This window comes from Diadema antillarum, unplaced genomic scaffold (genome assembly GCF_040938485.1).
Source record: "Diadema antillarum isolate AM-2024a unplaced genomic scaffold, OU_Dant_1.0 scf00000188, whole genome shotgun sequence".
NCBI lineage: Eukaryota > Metazoa > Echinodermata > Echinoidea > Diadematoida > Diadematidae > Diadema > Diadema antillarum.
In genome coordinates this window covers 921,397-943,259 of record NW_027271077.1, presented here as the reverse complement: position 1 = coordinate 943,259, position 21,863 = coordinate 921,397, and the positions used below count along the sequence as shown (strand labels likewise).

The 21,863-nt window shown below is 38.2% G+C and overlaps 1 protein-coding gene across 1 annotated transcript in view; it reads right to left on the bottom strand.

The window, feature by feature from the left end:
- Positions 1 to 21,863, bottom strand: part of LOC139723385 (disheveled-associated activator of morphogenesis 1-A-like) — a 119,942-nt gene that overhangs the window by 71,084 nt on the left and 26,995 nt on the right. The window contains exon 3 of the mRNA XM_071634632.1: positions 13,021 to 13,110. Coding sequence (XP_071490733.1) covers positions 13,021 to 13,110 — 90 coding nt within the window. The remainder of the gene's footprint in view (positions 1 to 13,020; positions 13,111 to 21,863) is intronic.

Genomic DNA, 21,863 nt, shown 5'->3' with positions numbered 1-21,863 from the left:
ATGGGATGTAGTCACATGCAAGAAACGTGAATGGGTCTGAAGTGGGCAGCGGGCCCATCCCCCAATCTAAAGCCTGGCACAACAGCCGGTTTCTGCCCCTTTATAGTTAATTGCCAGCAATCACTGATGCCAGTTGCCATCACACATGGAGAGTGGCTCACTAGTGGGCTGAGCTGTGTTTTGCTGTGATGACCCTTGGCTTGTACATAATCCATGAGTAATCTCCAGCTCCGGACAGCACAGCTGCAAGCTGTGAAGCGCTTTGAGGTTTGTTGTCTTTTTTTCAATAATGTGCATTTCATTAAACAGAGTGACAGCCGTCATATACATTTTACAATGTCATTGATTGTATGTGGTCTAGGATTAAACAAAAACAGCAACAGGAGCCATCAATCATTAACAATATGAAAGCCAATTTTATTTTAATTTTTTTTTTAACTTTATAAAGATACATAATATGTATTTTTCAAGAACAACAGAAAATTACTATTACCAATGAGATTCTCATATTCCCACAGTCCTGTACAGTATCCGTCATATGCACTGGGTTAAAGACAGATGTACAGTGTAGGATAAACTTTGACAGGTTCCACTGTGGATTTTCTTGTTTTTACTGGGAAAATAGAAACTTTTAGTAAAATCAATATTCTCACTCCATTTACAAACAGGACTGCCATGAATGAAATACATTACAAATGTAAGTGGCAGTTAATACCAAACAAACAAATAACATCATTCAAACTAGTGACTCTGTACTGCAAGTGTAATAGCTGAGAACAGTACCAGCTTTCATCATAAGATGTGGACTGTTTCTCCTTACAGTGGGAAACATATTAGCTCCCTATCCATAGAGGCAAGCTATTTTTTGTGTTATGTGACACGAGGCAGTTCCATTCACATCCACAGCAAAAACAAAATGACCCACGTTTGACTAATATGCCTGTGCTATAAATGCCAAACACTGAAAATAGGCAGCTTTCCTGCACTTCACAGCTCTGTACACAATGTAGGCTTTGTACCGGACCTCTAGGAGTTTTCTACTTGCACAAATGTGAATGTTATGATGTTATATTCACAGGGAATAATCATGATAAAAGCCTGAAGGCATAACTACAATGTATGACTGCACATCGTAGGCAATCAGAATGAAGAATACCTTCATATCATCTCAAATTTATGCATCAAAGCCTCATTCCAAACTTATTTAGTGTCATTTCAGGCCCATTGCTTACTTGCAGAGTTGATTACTCTAAGAAATGCAATAAAGCGCAAATCCTCCCTATCTATGAATTCTAGAAGAGTTCATATGTGCGCTCATTCATTGCAGAGCAATACCCAATTGACCCCCATCTTGTCTGAAAACAGAGTCATTTGCAAGAGATAAGGCATCAAAGATTGCATCTTTTATTTTCAGAGTCAAATATAAGAGAGGAAGAGCAATGAGTCATTTGATGAGCCTGCATACCAGCATTAGCCTCAGGGGACTGGGTAAGCAGTGACCCCCCTCTTTCTTCCTTAGAAGGAGACAATGAGGAAATGCTGTGGAAGATGGAGAAATTACGGACTGGAGTATGAGCACCATGGATGTGGCGCCATCCAACAGATATGACCAATGAAAGGGACAATATGCACTGTCTGTCTTTTCACAGATAATATAGCATTTACATTGGCTTCTGACTTTATTTCTACTAAAATGACCGCAGTCCATCGTGGCTCAGATATCAGGCCAATAATACCCTTTTAGGAAATATGTCATATTGATTGCAACAAACTGCTTCTTCTCCAAAGGTTACTTAGGCTGCACATAATTGACTACAAAACAATATCAATGGCTCCTTCATATGTCCACTTATGATTATTGCTCTGTCTGTGGTCAATGCTTGTGTGTGTGGTAGTGGGGGGGGGGAGGGGTATGTTAAAAGATTGAGAAGAGACTGATAAAAAGAAAAAAAAACACAACTCATTACTGGACACAAAGACAATTAAAGTTAGTCAGGGCAGATATTGCTTTTGCAACCACATCAAATGTCAGATGATTCCACTCACATGTACCAGCTATAAGGGTAGAAAAAATTGAATGCTGAAATGACAAATTACTGTGTTCCCATTTGTACAATACTTCATCTGTGCTTGACTGGATATTAGTAATAAATCAAAATAGTGCTGTAATAATAATTTTGCAATATTAAGCATGTTTCTTTTTATTTTTTAAGCAGACTGCAGAAGTTCAATTCAAGTGATTGGTGGCACTGCCATTGCTAAAATCAAGATATTGTAAACGCTACGGTAGAGCATACACAGCCAGGGTCTACTGTTAACTCTCTCATTACAAATGGCAACTTGCTTGTATACAATATCAATTGGAGATTGAGGTAGTGGGCCTAAGATTTATATAGTTTTCTTGGAGAAAATTAGCATCTAGATAGCTCTCATCTTCTATTGGCACATCAATGGCCCTGTGATATGACTTATTCATGACGTAGTGAGCAAACTTCTAGGTAAAGGGATCTACAATTGTAGTGTGAGTGTGAATGAACAGCTATACTTCCTACTTTGACACAGACGTAACATATTGACAAATAGCAGAATCCCAGCAGACGGATTTAGACATATATTATTCATGAGGAAGTGTGCAAGTCCGAAAGGGATCAGAATGTAAATGAACAGCTATACTTCCCATTTTGACACAGACATAATGAAAATCAATTCGGTATGGAGCAGTGACTCCGCAGCGGCAAGCCGCCTTCAACTGATGAATCTGACTGAGTGGGGGGCTTAATAACCGGCATGAGTCACTAAACAAATTTATTTTCTCCACGCGTTCTCGGAATCGATGTGCCACCACGCCAAGCTTCCGATGCCGGTTGTAAAGAGAAGTAAGAGGGGATGACCCTGCAGTGGGCCGCCGCCTCACACTGCTAGTAATCATAACTCAAATGACCCGAGTAAGATGATGTGAGTATGCCTGAATTGACCCAGTGCGTTCTGATGTGGCGTGGACACCGACCACACACTGGACAGGAGAGGGATTCCACATTTAATTTGATTTAATTTGTCGGTGCTACACTGCAGTCCCTAACAAAGCAAGATATGTTCCATCTTTGCATCCCTGCTGTTAGTATTAGAAAAAAGTGACTGACTATTTTCAGTATACTTAGAATGTGACTTTCGTTTTTGCTCAAAAGATTATTCATTCATTACAAATAATCTTTCCAAAGAAATCAAAATGAAATACGTAACAAATTGCTGAGCCATGAATGGACATAATATACATAAATCATGATTCAATATGGAGAGTGTCAATCTATTTTGGCAGAATTAAAAATCAAGCAATCTGAATAAAAATGTCTTATGTACAATGTATGTCGTTTGTTTGTTTATTTTCTTTGTCTGTGCATCATGAGTTTTTGGTATAAACTGGCTTGTATCTGAACTGGGGGATGGTTCTAGATCCTCATTATAGTGAGTTTCCCCTCCATTTCCAGATTCGCTTCCCTCTTTTAACCCATTGAAGACAAGTCCCTGATGAATATTCCTGCGGATGTCTACTGGAAATGTGTTTACCTAGCAAAATCAGCTCATCCTGAACAGGTTTTAGGGTAAGTCTGATCACTTTTCAGAGCAGAACTCACAAAACTCATCACTACCATGGAATCATAAAACATATATCGCACACTTTGTAAACACAGGGATATGAATGGCTTGAAGGCTGCAACTCAAATCCCCATCTCTATCTAGTTTGTCAACCCATTACAAGACACCACTCCTGAACGAGTTGGACACATGTCAACCCATCACGACGTCTTATCATACTTCTCGCAAGGCGGCATGTGTGAAGACGATCAGTAGGGATCCACGAAAAAAAATGGCTCCTGATTGAATTATGATCTCCGCAGGAGAGAAGAGGAGTAGCGAGAAAGTGAGCGGAGACAGACGATGAAATTAGATCTGATGGGTGGACATCACAGATGGGTGACCAGAGTCAAGGCTTGGCGTCAAATCTTGGTCTTTCCTCCAGATACTTCTTTAATAGAAACTAGAATTATGGCTAGCTGCACTAATTCCCTATGGATGTACAACCAACAATATTATTTCCTTCTGGCTACACAGCAACTATACAATGTTCCTGTAATACACAATTCCACATTAATAAACTGCATATGTACAACATGTACATGTATGTGTGTATTCCAACCAACTGCAAATGTGACACATCATACTGAGGTATAATCAAACACAAAACATTTGCAGTATATGTCTGCAAATTCCCTGCTAGTGAAATTGTCTGTTTTCTTTAATCAACACAAAGTTTTACAAGTGCATGTCTAAATATTACATACAATTTTCCCTGTTTGACAAAGTGCAAACTGCAGAGATTCTCAGGGATCATTTATCTCCCAATGGAAGATATAAACTCCGCCAGTACGTTGCAGATCATCATGTCGAAATCAATTGTCATGGATATCCTACGATTCAAAGTAAAGTGGGAATGCCTTGAAAGAGACTACATGTGAAGCAGTCTGTGAAACTACATCGTATTAGCTGACCATGGGAAGGAGCTCAGCAAGGGTCTTGGGCAAATCTTGTTTGCAGTCCTCATCATGCGTGATGTCATCTTGCGTGGTTCTCCATCTCAAGCGAGGAATTCTACCCACATTTCTGTGCAGGCGGGGTGTCAATAATGCATTCCAGTATGGAACAGCCATGGCATTGCCCTCCCCCTTGATCCTGTTCACACTGAAGAACTAAGAGCAAACTTCAGCATGATTACCCCTGAGATAATAGTGTTTGGAGAACAGTATGATACCAGGATCTGAAAACCATGTCATCATATACAAACCAGTACCATGGGAGTGCTCCCACTCACTATTAAAGGAGAGATGATATATATGGCAGTATACAGAATGCCAAAATATTGCAATGTCACTTAGATGGTAACAGTCCACACTATGTAGTAATACCCCCATGTGAATGTGGGTAGCATCATGCTGTGCGAGTCAATAATTTGGTAATATCTATAAATCTAATAACTTGACAGAATTAGAGACAAGTGTTTATTCCGTACTTTTTATCAAATGTGATGACTCACAGAAAGCCGAAAAATTTCAATAACTTTGTTGAAGAATGTAGTGATTGCTCTTTATAAAAGCACAAAACCACAACTGTGTCATACCAACCCATGATATATGTGTGTAGGTAAACCCATCGACCAGTTTCCCATGAGAATGATATTTTGCAGATAATCACCAAGGAAGTTCTGCAAAATTATTTTATTTGCAAGTTAAAATTTGTGGCGACTACTTAACTTCATCCATAGCAAAGCTACCAAGGCTCACGCATTCTGCGTGAGACTCAAGCATTTAGGGGTCGTCTCACGATCTCACGCACGGCACCCATTTTTCTCACTCATTGGCCGAAGTCTGTAACTTGGGCCTATAATAATGAGCAGAGCTCAAAAGATTAAAGTAATAGTTGCAATTGAAGGTATATTTCCCTTTTGTCTTTCAAAATAAGTAAAAAAAATGGTCACTTAAGTATGCACCTGATCCCATCATTGAGCTAAAAATTGAAAAAGCTCACTACCGTGGGAGGCCACAGGAGGGAAAAACCCCTCCCACACCATTCGCTCACGCGCAGATTTGCGTGCCGAGATGCCAAGTCATGAAAATCTCACTCATACAAATTTTTTGAACTTGGCATCCCTGCTATAGCTCACTGCCTCCAACAAAGTTTCCAACTTAAGAGCCGAATTCCATATTTTTTACATTTAAGAACATTACAGTAGGCAGCTTGATACAAAACCCTTGGTGGCAAATGTTTCAGATCATTGTTACGACTCGAGAAAACATACAGGCTAAAACCAATTTTCACATGCATTATAATTTCATGAATTCTGTGAGAGCCAAAGATTTGCAAAATTAAAATGCACACAAAAGTTCTTGTCTACACCATTATGCACTGGATTGCCAGTGGCAATATGCAAAAATTTCATGCCACAAATATTTCTTGCTTTACAGCAGCTATAATGTAGGCCTACCTACATGCTTTTGCCTGTAATGCATCACTTCAATCATCTCCTTTGTGGCAATTCTAAATCTGAACCCATGCTTTATTTAGCATGTGACTAATGAATGATAAGAAGGGCTATGACCTCTCACCGTGAACTTTGACCCCTCACCTTTGAGTCTATGATGGGACTACTACAAAATGTAACTGCTGGGCAATGCACATATATATATATTATATATATATATATATATATATATATATATATATATATATATATATATATATATATATATATATATATATTTATATATATATATATATATAATTTTTTTTTCACTGATTTTGAATCAAGATCAAGTGTATCTCTTTATGATCACACACAATACTTTTCCCCCAGAATCCAACTACATAATGTGTGACCTTTCTTACTTGACCCATACTCTCAATAAACTCTCCTGTCATATTTCAAGCCTGTGGTTATTTGACTATATTCTGACATGTTCCTTGATTTGTTACATAAATGCTGAATACTGAAATCCCAGACTTTCACCTTTGACCTCACGACCCACAAAATTCTGTCTCCACAGAGCAATCCTCTCTGCATAATATCATAACATGTTTGTTTGTCTACAGGTTTTCAATGACACTAAAGAAGGACTATGTGACACAGAAAAAAAAAGACAAAGACAGACAGATGGACAGTCAACCTATGATATAAGGTCTGAGACACAAATGCCTTGTGGCAACATAAAATCTAAAGTATAAACAATAGGACAGCTGATGTTGCTATAGCAACAGGCCTACAAAGTCTCTGTCCAGCTGACTGAGAATGTATCAAGTGGGGAAAACAGGCAAGCAGGCTGTTGATGGTTTCTCATGGATCACTCATTATGAGGGCTTTTTACACTTGTAAATTTTTGCTTGGTCCCGTACCAACGGTGGGGCTAAGGGGGGGGGGGGGCCTTAGCCCCACCGTTGGTACGAGACTATCCTTAGCCCACTTTCTGTTTACACTCGTTTTTGCCAAAGTGGGCTAGCCCCACTGATAGTCCGGTACTATCTGGCCCTGCAAAATAGCAGGGTTAGCACTGCAATTGCGGTGCCAAGCAAGTGAGTGTACACAGAACGAAAAAATAATCCGGGGCTAAGCGACGGAGACGAAGTCCGACCCCAACTGACCAATCAGAACGAGGTAATGAAGTGCTGCTGGTGCGTGCGTGTACGTGTACAGTGCACAGCGTAATCATGAATATTCATGTGGTTTGGAAAGTCCGGGGCTAAGAAATACGAGTGTAAAAAGGTCAGTTTTCTCCTTGGCCCCAGACAAGAGATAGTACGGGACTAATTGGCCAGTGTAAAAAGCTGAAAAAATTGGTACGGGACTAACGATAGTCCTGGGTCAGAGAAAGTCCGGGGTTAAGAAACACAAGTGTAAAAAGGGCTGAAGAGGGCGTTTGTAAACATTGGCAGCAAAATAAAGGTTTTTCCCTCAGATTTTAGATTTTTCTTTTAAATGTTGCTAAGCAACTACTACCTTAAACTACTGCAAAAACCACATGGAAAACCCACCATCCAAGTTTCTTTATTGTTTTCAATTTTAAACTCCATCTGTGGTACTTTCTTATTGTAAATGAATGTAAAGCCTTCCCGCCATTGAAAATTATATGTTTTGGTCACCCAACTCGAAATATGGGCACTTGCAAGCATGAACGTTATATGACTTTATTGAAAGTTACTTTCATTCACAACCTGCACTTGCTCGTGGACTTGATATGACCCACTGTAGTGTGAGGAACAGGCCATGTCTACTAATTTTCAAGGATGCACAAACTCTTACTTAATGTTTTTTTTTTCTGCTGCTATCAACAGCTGAACAATAAATAAACAAACAAAAAGCATACAAAACCACAGTTGCTGTTCTAAATATTTTTTTTTTTCAAATGTGAATATGAATGAACCTTGCATTTGACGAGTGTGAAAGAGGTCTGTATGGGCATGGGTTGTTCCTCTGCTTACGTACAAATCAAATGTAGGATCATGGGCCAGTTATGCCGAGTAGTTATTACAACTGCAGAGCTGGTTTCAACATTAGGGGAGTACCAAGGGTCTTGTGATCCCACAACATGACATAGTTGTGGTCTACAAGCTGTGGATAAAATTTGAGACAGCAGTCAACGCAATTAACCTTTGACCCTTCTCATTGATTCCCATCAATGATCAACTGCCCCCATTCATTGAGACTGTCATTTCTAAACACACAGGCAAGAAGTACCCAGAGTAATAACTTCCACTTTCCGAGGAACCCGATTGATAAAACATCAGAATGTATCCCTGCCAGGGTGACCACTACACCAGGAAACGACAGATAGACACGTTCGTACATTTCCGGCTGTAGAACACGCAATGAACATGAAAGTTAGGTCACTCAGGAATCATGTCACGATTTGGAAGATAAAGAAATACAGAGAGGGACCTACAGATAACAATGGTCATCTTGCTTTGATAGTGAATTGCTGCGTGACAATTGAATGGCCAGCCAGTATCTATAGCAACAAAGAAGTCATGGGACTGGACAGGTCCAGAATTTTGGGCCACAAAAGATTTGCAGCCACAGAATGAGAGTTCTGCATCATTATAAAACTTGACTCTATTCAAATTAGCTTAATCATTTGCTACATTCTTCAGTACCGGTAATGCATTCCCAATACATTGTACACCAATAATATTATGCATGGCTAACTCTGTGCTTAGTAATCATGCAATGATGCCATCAAACATCATTTTGGATTAATACTCTGTCCTCGATGAAAAAAGTGGCAAAATCTCCACACCCGTTGCTGTATAATTGCACCAAAAAATTTTTGTGAATTTTAACACCCCCACCCCCTTCACTTCCAACAAGAACACATATCCAGACACTAGGTTATTGATAAATGAAATTGCTTTTTGCAATGCACAAGTTTTAAAAGGTCATCCATTGTCCATAACACAAAAATGCCCAATTTCATGGTCAAAACAATTTTGAGGCTAAGTAATAAGGAAAACATTTAAACCATTACAACCTAAAATTGAGATTGGTTTCTTTCATTGATATCACAAGATTTTCTCCATCTATACGATGTTTCCAGAATGGTCGAGATAAGCATCTGAACGGTCTGTCGGCTATACGATGATCCTTTTATATGACGTTTCTTTATCAAGTTTTGGTATGGACTGACTTGCGTCTGAACAGGGGGATAATTTTTTTTTTTTTTTTTTTTTTTGGGGGGGGGAAGGAAGGTTATCTTTGTCAGACCTCTGTCATCACATGACAGGTCACATGACCATGGGGCTTTCATCATCATATGATAAACACCATCTGCTTGTACTTGGCTATTGAGACTGGAGGCTGACGGACAGAAACCCGACCCTGACCAAACACATCCCTGGTTATTTATCACTTCCAGGCTTCAAGGGATGTGTGGGAACTCACGTATCATCTCAAATCTAAAGATGGGTCTTTTTTTTTTTTAAAACAAGGAAATATTATTCAACAAGTGCACCATTATTTCACAAATATGGTATCTTGTAAATTTGAACTTGTAAGGCAATTTTGTGTGCAGTTTAAATCACCATCAATAACGATGACAGATTGAGGAAAAATTATAAATTTTCAAGAGAGAAATGTGATTCCCAAGCTTAGATGGATTACGAACACAACATACTTCTTTTTTATAGGCAATATCTTTGCATGTTATTCATTTCACGAATATGCTGTATGTTGACTTGCAAAATACGTTGCATACACTTAGGTTGGACACTGTAGTACACTATCTGCTCTGTGTGGGTGGGTTTCTTTCTTTTTTTTTCTTCTTCTTCTTCTTTCCTGATGCAGACAGACCACAACTTTTGGCTTAAATGGGAAATGGGTGTTCTAGTCAAATCAGCCCATCCTCACTAGATTAATAGATGATTCCCCAACTTTTACTCTGTACCTCTCCTCTACCTACTTGACTCAATATTCATAAGACCCCCTAAGAGAGAACTGCTACAGTAAGGGCTGACTGTTTGTTTTTCCCCAAATAACATATAAATGGGTTAAGTTCACTGGCACTACAAGCACACAAGAGCTAAGCTTCTGCAATAAGCTTCTTTTTTTTTTTTTTGTTCAAATGAGGCACGGAATGCTGGCAGAGGGATTAAATGGGCCCATAAACCAACATACAGTTTTTGTACAGTATATAAATCTAAAGTTAATGATCACAGCTCATAGGCCTCACCATAAAATATCTCATTAATTCCAATAATTACACCCATAACCAGGGGCAAAGGGGGGGGGGGGGGGGGAGGTGATAGCTGCTGGGCTTTGGCTAAATGCCCTCTTTGGCACAAGCCATTTGGGTGCTGAAAATCGCTTCCAATTAAAGGGGAAAATATGTTAGAAATGATATGAAAGTAGAACAACAATGCAGCTTTGTCATCAATATTGCTCCTGTACTGAGAGAAATCTATGATCTTGCTGTCTATTTTGTTTAATAAAAGAAGGCAGGTCTTCTGTGACTACATCTCAGATAGAAATATCATACAAGGTGACTGATCACTACAAGTACATCAACCTTTGTCCTGACTCATACAATATAGGCCTACCATTGTTACAAATTGTGTTACCGTGTCTTTGACATTTACAGATCTCAAGTTCCTTCTTCCGTATCAAGCAAATGATATGGCTCTTAAGAATATGTACAGTGTAGAGCTCTGCATATTATGTATTCATACATGTATAACTTGACAAAAACTCTGCAATATCATCGTGCCTTTGTTACCTTAAAATCAAGTACCTGAGGTTATTGATTGTTCACCAAGATTCAAAAGACACAAAGTTTGATGAATGCGACAATTACATACAACACCATTCCTTACAAGGATGTACATTGTAATGTACGACATTGAGTGAATGTAGTATCAGTGACTTGTACATTATGGTCACTAAAACAGATGGCTGACCACTTCACAGTCAGGGTGCCTGTATGGTATACACCTACTAGATCTATTATAGTATTAAGCCAATCATATGCCTCTGGAGAGTATTTGTGATTTCATTTCCCATAATCCCAGTCGGAGTGTCATCAGCCCCCTTCCTCGGAAAGGGAGAACGTGTTAATCCAAGCGGGGTGCTTGTGGAACACGTCATTCGCCACAACGTGTGAATAACTCACACACTGGCCTAGCCAGTCTCCCATGCCTACACCATGTGTGTATGCGTGGAGCTACTGGGCTTTACAACCGTGGTATACCTTGCAGTGACTCATGTTTAAAGGGAATCATGACACACAGACACTTCTTAATACTGAAAATTAACTTTCACTGCACACAACATGTAAGAGTGCTTCTCTTACTTGTTATATATTGCAAGGAATTTGGGTATCTTCATTTGGGGCTGAAGTTTAAAAAGTAGGCCTATAGTTCTCATGATAAATATTAAAATATCTAATAATCCTGAAGAAGTACTAACTGACAGTCCCAGCGACCTACCCTAATATTTTCTCAAATTATTCATATTATGCAATGATAAGTTGCTCAAATCTTGCATTCATATTCCTATTAGCAAGTCTAATATGAAGCTGCTACCATTTCCCCCTGAATCAAGATCATTATGTTTAGAATACAACTGTCAAATAATTTCAGTTAAAAAAAAAAGAAAATACAAGGGCAAAAAAACAAGATTACTACAAACAAATCAGCACATTTTTTTTTTCGTTTTCCCTCATAATATAGCTCAAAGAGAGACTTCCCCTTTAAGTCATGTCTTTCATCATAAAATGGAAATATATAATGCAAATATATGACTCATATTCTTTGCTAACATTGAAATAGATCACTGCATTAAACCAAAAATCATACAACGAACCATATAAAGCATGTTGCGCAAATATAAATGTAGAATATAAAATCATTGACTGTTTTCATACTTTCCTCACACTGATAACGGGCAATCTAGATTCTCATAGTGGAAAGTTATATGTTTGCCATTTTCAATTCATCGGCTGATATGTACTGACATATTGAGATCACATTTCATATAAATACAGCGGCTCTGTCGAACATTTGACTGTTATATTGCCTCTTTGTCATATGTGGAAAGAGCTGCAATATTTCAGGAAGTCCAGAATAAACCACCTTTTATTGGTTCTGCGATGAGATACAGTGGCTCGCGAGCGGCCCTCAGAGCGCCATGATTGACTGATTGGATTGTGGGATGCAACTCGGCATGCTGGGAATATATTTGTCACCCCTCCGGCGGGAGATTCTACTGGATAGGATTACTCCTCAAATACGCAGGCGATACAATGCACTGCACTTTTGGATGTTTTCGACACACCTCCATCCTCTAGCCGTGTAACATCAGGCTTTTCTTCTCCCCGCAAGATGCATAAGTTCTGGTTTCCCCCCTCCCCCTCTTCATCTGTGTCCACTTCACTTCCACTTACGAAGTGTGTCACATACTTAAATCATGAAGCTGTCCTCTCCCTTCCATCCAATGGCCATCTTTACAGGAAGCCGTAAGTTAATGTCCATTTCCTTTCACGGATTGCATATCAGCCTGATATAGAGCATTGCTCTGCCCCTCACACTCTTGTAATTTTATTTTTTTAATGCAAATTAGACGACAGTTCACAGATGGCAGAATATTCATTCAGACACTTAGAGGTCAAGACTATCATGACATTATTTCTTACTGTGGTTTTATTGGCATACACTGACTAGCAATAGTCTTGTGCATTCACATACCGTACTGTCTAGCCTCTTGCCAGTATTTTATTTGCAAAACATCCAAAATACAAAAAAAAAAAATCATGCAAAGTTTATAGAATAAAGAACAGAGCTAAAGAAAGAGGAGCTTCTACAGACAGGCTGTGACCATGGAAAATTCCAAGAATTTGATTGTTCAGGAGTGACTAATGGGGTGAGTATATGCGATCTAACTATCTTTTTGACACTCCCTGAAAAAAGAAAATAATACACTTCACTCACTCTTTTCTTGCTACAATAGATCTGCCATTTCTTTTCCGGGGAGAGGCTGAACATTCGATCCCTGTGCTGTGCTGTCAGATCCAGCTCGGCCTACAATAAAGAAGGGGAAAGAAGGTACAGATAACTTACAATGTACATTCAATAATGAAATTTTCTCATGACTCAGTAGCAATCGAAACCAAAGAGAAACATTCCCTTCTGTAGAATCTAACAAGAACAACATGTCTTGTTCTCTCTATATAGCGCACACACACACACACACACACACACACACACACAAACAAACAAACAAACCAAATAAACAAACATCTGAATGGTCACTCAGGGTTCTCGCCAGGGATTTCTTCACGCTTGTCGGCAGTTATAAGCGTTGTTCTGGGGGTGGGCGCGGAAGCCTTCGCTAATGCTTAATACAACACATATAAATCGCCGCTAAAATGCCACTAAATGCGACATTTTCACGGAGATGTAATGAACGTTGTTAGGGGCATATTCTCACAGAAACAATGCAGAAACTCCATACCTTTTGTTGGCGACAGTTCCTAAATAATAAATCGTTGCACTTTCCTTTCTGGGTATACTGCGGTAGTTTGGCCGTGACATCAAAGAGACATCATACAAATCTTACATGTAATGATGGTCATTATTCCGAAGGTTCGTTTAATCATAAAATGAAACGATTCATTACTGAGTACTTTGAAGGTTTGTAATCGGAAACAACAACGTCACCAAAGGTCCGTACTATAGATGAATGTTCAAAATAAACAAAACTGATTTCGTTCGAAGATGAACAAACATTTTTTTTTTCTTTATTATTTTCCGATCAAAGAACCTTCAGAAAGGAATCTATCATCGTTATTGTTTCGGAATAACAAACCTTCAGAGTAAGAAAACACCGTTTGGGGGCCGTTGTTGTATTCCGAAATTATACTGGCAGAACGTTCAAAATAACAAAACTGATTTCGTTTGGATATAAACGAATATTTCTCCTTTATCATTTTTCGATTAACGATCATTCAGAATTAAGAATGTGGAGTGTTATTTTACCATTATTCTTTCGGAGTAACGATCCCTCAGAGTACGAAAACTGTAACCGTTTTGGGGCCGTCGTTTTATTCCGAAATTATACTGGCAGAACGTTCGAAATAACATAACTGATTTCGTTTGGAAATAAACGAACATTTCTTCTTTATCGTTTTCCGATTAACGATCGTTCAGAACTAAGAATCTAAAGCATTTTATCATCATTATTCTTTGGAGTAGCGAACCTTGAGAGTAAAAGAAAACTGTAACCGTTTTTGGGCCGTCGTTTTATTCCGAAATTTCACAGGCAGAAACGTTCGAAATAACAAAACTGATTTCGTTGTGAAATGAACGGACATTATTTCTTAATCATTTTTGGATTAACGAAACTTCAGAATAAAGAATCAAGCATTATTTTATCATTAATCTGTCGGAGTAACGAACCCCCAGAGTAAGAAAACTGCAACTGTTTTTGGGCAGTCGTTTTATTCCGAAATTTCAAGGCAACGTTCGAAATGACACACTGATTTCGTTTTGAAATTTACGGACATTTTTCTTTCTTTAATTTTCGGTTAACAAACCTTCAGAATAAAGAATCTACAATTTATTATTTTATCATCACTATTTCTGTCGGAGTAAAATAAACAGACCCTTAGAGTACGAAAACATGCTGTTTTGTGCCGTCGTTTTATTCCGAAATTTCACCGGCAGAACGTTCGAAATAACAAAACTGATTTCGTTGTGAAATGAACGGACATTTTTTCTCAATCAAATTTGGATTAACGAACCTTCAGAATAAAGAATCAAGCATTATTTTATCATTAATCTGTCGGAGTAACGAACCCCCAGAGTAAGAAAACAGCAACTGTTTTTGGGCAGTCGTTTTATTCTGAAATTTCAAGGCAACGTTCGAAATGACACACTGATTTCGTTTTGAAATTTACGGACATTTTTCTTTCTTTAATTTTCGGTTAACAAACCTTCAGAATAAAGAATCTACAATTTATTATTTTATCATCACTATTTCTGTCGGAGTAAAATAAACAGACCCTTAGAGTACGAAAACATGCTGTTTTGTGCCGTCGTTTTATTCCGAAATTTCACCGGCAGAACGTTCGAAATAACAAAACTGATTTCGTTGTGAAATGAACGGACATTTTTTCTCAATCAAATTTGGATTAACGAACCTTCAGAATAAAGAATCTAGCATTATTTTATCATTAATCTGTCGGAGTAACGAACCCCCCAGAGTAAGAAAACTGCAACTGTTTTTGGGCAGTCGTTTTATTCCGAAATTTCACTGGCAAAACGTTCGAAATGACGCACTGATTTCGTTTTGAAATTTACGGACATTTTTCTTTATTTAATTTTCGGTTAAAAAAACCTTCAGAAGAAAGTATCTACAATTTATTATTTTATCATTACTATTTCTGTCGGAGTAACAGACCCTATAGAGTACGAAAACACGCTGTTTTGTGCCGTCGTTTTATTCCGAAATTTCACTGGCAGAACGTTCGAAATAACAAAACTGATTTCGTTGTGAAATGAACAGACATTTTTTCTTAATCATTTTTGGATTTATGAACCTTCAGAATAAAGAATCTAGCATTATTTTATTGTTAATCCGTCGGAGTAACGAAAAAAAAAATGAACCTTGGTGGTGATATTAGCTGATGCTGGTGTAGAGAAAAACAAAGACAGCTTGCTCAAAAGATGCTTCCTTCTTTCAGTTTATTTTCTCCCCAGTCATTCCTATCGTTCTCCTCCCACGAACCCCTGCCATGCACGGACGATGAACAAAACAAACAATGTTACCGACGCTGCAATGAAAAAAAGAAGAAGAAAGAAACACGTGCTCGTAGCAAATTATCTACACTTTTCAAGTTAAACAAATTGATGTTCGTAATGAAGAATAAAAAAAAAACACGACCACAAGCAGTGGGGAAACTTGATATCATGGCTTGTGGAAATTTCCACGAAATTTCCGCGAAAGCCAGGTGTCAGATAAAGGAATGCCGCGTGTACTGCCACCTTGCTTCAGTGGTCGTAAACAGCGTGTACATAGCATGTAAACCAACTGGGAACTTGATGAATGATTATCCATTTATTTTCTGCCCATGAAGGCCCCGTAACCCACCAAGCCAGAAGCACGTGGAGCATTACGTACGTTGAACTTGAAAGACCATCATGACAGAATTACCATAAATTTCGGCCCGGAGAAGGAAAATGGAATATTCACGAATGACGTTTACAAATCCATGGAAAGTGAAAAGGCTCAAATGGAACGCATGGCTTTTTGAATTAAAAATAAATAAAAATAACCCGCGGAAGCTACCAAAACCAAAATAACAATTTGCATTTGCTTACTCCATCGCACGTTCTTTTTTCTTTTTTAAACGAAAGATGGAGTTCATTTTCTCTCTGCGGCAATGCTTTGAACGCATCTAATTTTGCGTCATTGCCGATGGCAAGCTTCCTAAAGAATTGATACGAATCCTTTCAAATAGTATACGAAACAAAGTCTAAAAATCCTGGATCCTGGCGGTGAATTCCGGTGGTATTATAAATCCTGCTCACTATCAAAATTTAATCATCTGTTCCTTGCGCCATTTTACCAACCAACTGTTCCTGAAATTTTCATCGTAATCTGTTCCCAAATTGTGACTTATTTTCCGAATAGAGAGACAGACAGGCAGACAAACGAACAAACAAACTAAAGCAGCAAAAAAAAAAAAAAAAAAACAACCTTTGGCGGAGGGGGGCATGCATTTCACATCGTTTGTTTTTGCGTAACCCGACAACAAGCGTGACAACAAGCGAGCACGTGTCAGCGTTCCTCAGCCTCCCTCGGCCTCCGACCCTCTCTTTCCGTCCTCTCTCTCCCTCTCACAATACCGTCGTACACACATAGCAGGCCGCTGTGTGGCCAGCTGGTTGGTGAATGACTATTGTGTGTGTGGATCCCGAATCAGAGCGCATTGTGAGTGAGCAAGTGTGTGACGTGGTGTATACGTGTATGTGCAGCTGTACGTCGCTATGTTGAGCCAGGGAGGTGAGACTCACCTCCTCGCTGGTTGAGCCGAGTTGTTGTGATCGGTGCGTGATAACTTTTAGCGCTTGTAAACTGCAGTTCCCTCCAACATCTAGTTTCTTTTCTAGCCTGATAATAAAGACTGAAAAGGCGAGAAATTGGTCCAAACTTAGCTCGTCAAGCAAGCAGTTCACGCGTGGTGTTACCCTTGTCGGCAAGTTCACGCGTGGTGTTACCCTTGTCGGCAAGTTTTACCCTTGTCGGCAATTGTTTCTTCAAACCGCACGCTTGTCGGCACCGACAAGGGTGATATACGCTGGCGAGATCCCTGTCACTTTTGACAATTCTCATCTCATCAGTGGGAAACAGGAAGGGCAAAATTTCCAGAGCAATACAAAATTATTTCCTTGATATTCATTTTTTTTTAGTATCAAAAGCCAATTCAGATAATGTCTTCAAAATAACCAAATTTACCTGATTCTGGAGAAACTATCTGATGTACAATGGGTGAATTTGCCACAAAAGACTGTCTTTGGGCTGAAGAAAGGGCACTGTCACATAAACAAGTGAAGTGAGGAGGTGATCAAGCCCTTTAAAATATACAATGTAATACTTGATGGTAGTGATTACGGGGGATGGACTGCAAGCTATGGATCAGATTACTTTAATACCTGTACTACATTCATAGGGCCTCACAAATCTATAAAGTCTATAAGAGACAATAAAAACATCAGATGTCTGGGTATAGTGTTACAGACCTCAGATTCAGGCCATAGAGTCTGGAGACCACATAGATGTCTGTCTGTGCTATGCTACTGAAAATGTAGAGTTTGAAAGAAATCCAAACTGATGTGAGCATGAAACATTTGCTGATTGAAAACACGCCTTGTCTGGTTGCTACAGTACATGTATCTTATTTTGATGTTTGGTTAGTTTTATTAAACTGTATTATAGTAAATACTGATGTTGTACTATGTAATAGCCCACTTGATTATCAGAATAGCAAAACAAGTATTATACTCAATTAATTGTTTTCATGATATCCGTCATCAAATGGCCCATGCATTGAATAACACTCGACTCATCATCAACATCTTATTTCATTAATATCATCCTGCTGGCACATGTAAATTGTGAGTTCTATACCAATTGCATTATATGTTTCCAAAAAAAAAGAAAAAAAGAAATGAAATAAAATATTGCACAAGAATCAGCATTTACTAATTCTGAAAAGAAATTAAGAATATCAATGATTGCCTCTTCTACATGATGAAAGCAATATCAGCATTTTTTCTGATGTTATGACAGTTGAATTAATACCTCATGGAGATCAGAGGGGCAAGCAAATGAAATATGAGATGAAAAATCCAAATCAAAACGTTCTCTAACAAGCAATAACTGCATTGACAGATACATGTATCTTCTACAGGAAACATGTACCAAATGTAGAAAAAAAAAATTGATGTCCACAAAGAATTTGATCATATTTTTCATCAGTAAGTAATCAAATGATCATCACCTGAAAATAAAAATTTAATGTCTTCTCGAGTTAATGGTTATTGTTGAAGATAAACCCGGTATCAATTTTGTTATCGATATATATATATATATATATATATATTTTTATTTTTTTTTGTATCAGTTTCATGCTATGCTTGATAAACCAATGTAAGCAGTTGATAAAATACAAGATGTAGTTCATTTGAGAGGGCAACTTCAATTCAGAAAAAAAAAAGTTTTTAAACTTGCATTTACGCTGAAAGTCATAGTACGACCAATGTCAAACTGTATCTTTCAGTTACTGGCCTTTCTAATGACATTTTGTCTTTTTAATAAAGCAAGCTATTGGAAGGCTAAAGTTTGGACCCCCTGAATTGGCACCGGTACACACAACCTTCCCGTCACAGGTCAGTGAGTAACGCTACAAATCCAAAGAGGAAGTTTTGCCCGGATACCATCTCCCGCCCGGATACCATCTCCCGCAAACCAGCTTACAAATCAATTTGACACGGTTTAGTTTGACACACCGATCCTGTCTCTTTATGGAAGGTGTTTAGAGATGCATGCTCTACATGAGTTCTGATATACAGTGTATTGTAATTAATCTAATTATACCCCGGTTGTAAAGCAAAACATTAAAAAAAAGGTGGTAAAGAGAGTCTTGAAATCAAACTTAAGCTCAATATGGATAACCGCCATAAAGACATTTCAAAATGTTGGCAGCATTTACCAGACAATTCTGTGCAGTCATTGAGAGAGTTTATACGTGACTACACAAGACATTCTGGCTGTTAACCTGTTGAAGACGAGTCCCGAGAATACTTGGGCAGGTGTTTAAGGGCAATGTGTGTTATAGCAAAAATCAGTCTATCCTCAACGGGTTACGAAATGCAAAAGTGTCAAAGTACACTACAACTGTACCTGTGAACATGATACATCCTGTACCATAAGTGGGTGCACTATTGGTAACCCACCTACACAGTCCATTTTCTTTGAATCTGGTACCATTAAAACACATCATATCTCACTAGAAAGGATGACGGTTGTGACTATTACGCAACAAACTGAGATAGCAACCAATTAGTCATTCCTCCTTGGTCATACTACCAATGATTGTAACTTGATGTATACACTATCATATTCTTTGCACTTTTACCATGTTGAATGTGTCAGCATATATCCATTCCAACTCTTTCTAAAATGTGATTTTGCAACAATTTAATGTAAATTGATTAAACTCTTTGCAGGTCCTGTGTGTTTCAAAATTCATCAAAATTCATGGAAATTCTACATGAGAAAAGACTACTTTGGATTCCATCCCCCGACCCAATTGATGACCGGATTTATCATCATCCACATTCAAGTATTAAAAATTCAGATATGCAAATCTGGAAATTTTCTTGCATTTTGACCAAAACTTGTGCAAAAATAATTTTTTTTGGATTGTTAAAAGTTATATGTACCACTACATGTATGTATTGTATTGATTCTGTGGAATTCTGTGAAATTCATCTTACTCAGCAGAGTATGAAAAATTACTCACATCGAAAATATCCACTTTTATAATAAATCTGAACCCTAATATCATCATTCTCAAATGACACAGCCTACTTTGCAAAGAAACAAATTTTGAATACACAACACTTCAATACAGAATGCAGTTCTGGAGAGTATAGAGAGGGCAGTACAATATCAGCATTATCACTATCATATTACAAGAAATCAGTCTGCAGAGTCTCACCCTATGGGGGGGGGGGGGATACTTCAGTGTGATAATTCATGCCTCGAGACTTGTGTATGACTGCCACCCAATTATTTATGATTGCTCATAAGCACTCTTCAGTTATTCCGGTGCTTAAAATTGCAATGTGTGGAGATTATTTTTCCCCATATATGGTTTTTCCCCCATGCTGATGTCTTCTCTGCTGCTGGGTATAAATCTGTCAGCTAGAGAACCATTAGCAGCGATCAAAACCATCATCTTGTAAATGTAATGAAAGGAAGAAGCTGTAGCAGAGAGGAAAGTAGCTACAGCACATAATACAGTTCGTGCTATGAAATGCTAGATGAGCATGAACCTTGGCATGGTCGATGCAAGTCACATGAGTTTGTAACCGTTACACTTTTTGCTCAAATTTTGGCACACTTTCAAGTGGATTTTTATAACTCAACATTTTTGTTTGGGGTTGGTGGTGGGAATCTTGTAAACAAAATTACATTATCACTTGCTTTGATGATCATTTGCTAAATATAATCTGAACTGGATGGACTGATCTTGTGGGGTACAAACTAAGTTTGTTCTGGAATAAGTGCAAAGAATTTAGTATTACTTATTTTCTACTGTCTGTACAGTGCACTGTTATCATACCTTGTGCACCACTTCATGCTACATATATAGTGTATACAGCAGCTTTCCACTTTTTACGTTCAAATCTGGGTTTAATATGGTGTGATGACAAGCTGCAAATCAAATAACCAACACAAGTACAAATATTAATTTCACGGTACCGTTTACCATTGGGATCACTGATATTGAAAAAAAAAATGCTCAAGATTTCACATTTGCTGCATATTAACTACAATGTGCAGGTCAGTTGTATTACAAAACATCCGACCATGTAAAATTTTATCAATAAAGCCTGAAATATAAGAAGATATCACTATTTTTCTCAATAAACCATAACTGTAGACTATTTAGTCTAGAAACATTTTTATCATAATTATTGTTCACATTTTGTATATTTAACAATACTTTATATAGATTCAATCTTTAACATTGTTTTTTTTCTATCCCTAACTCACATTTTAGAACTATTTTGAAGCACTAAAGCTGGGTTTTTGTTTCATCTGCAAATGGTAAATTATGCTTTTAAGCCCGAAATAGTTTGCATTATAGTGTAAAGTGTGAAACTGTCTTGGACCGTTGCTTGTAACTGAAGGTTTCCTTTGGCTGGTTTGTGCACCATACACCATGGGGATTCTCTTAACCTTGGTCGATCGCTAACCCTTCCAGGAATAAACTTGCTGGCAGTACAGGCGATGTCATCGACAGGGCTTCTCTGCTATTAATACCCTTCGCACACCTTGTGCTGCTTTTTCGCACGACCGAACGATCAATCCCAATCGACAGCACATGACTGCACGGCTGCTCGGCACAATTGAATGCAGAAAGAGAGGAAATTAGCAAGTTCTGTGAATTTTCATCTTGAGACAGTCCATGGACCTGTCAAGTTAGGCTATAGAGAGCTCTCCCCCCGCAGTATCAAAATCAAAACTTTGACTATGTAAG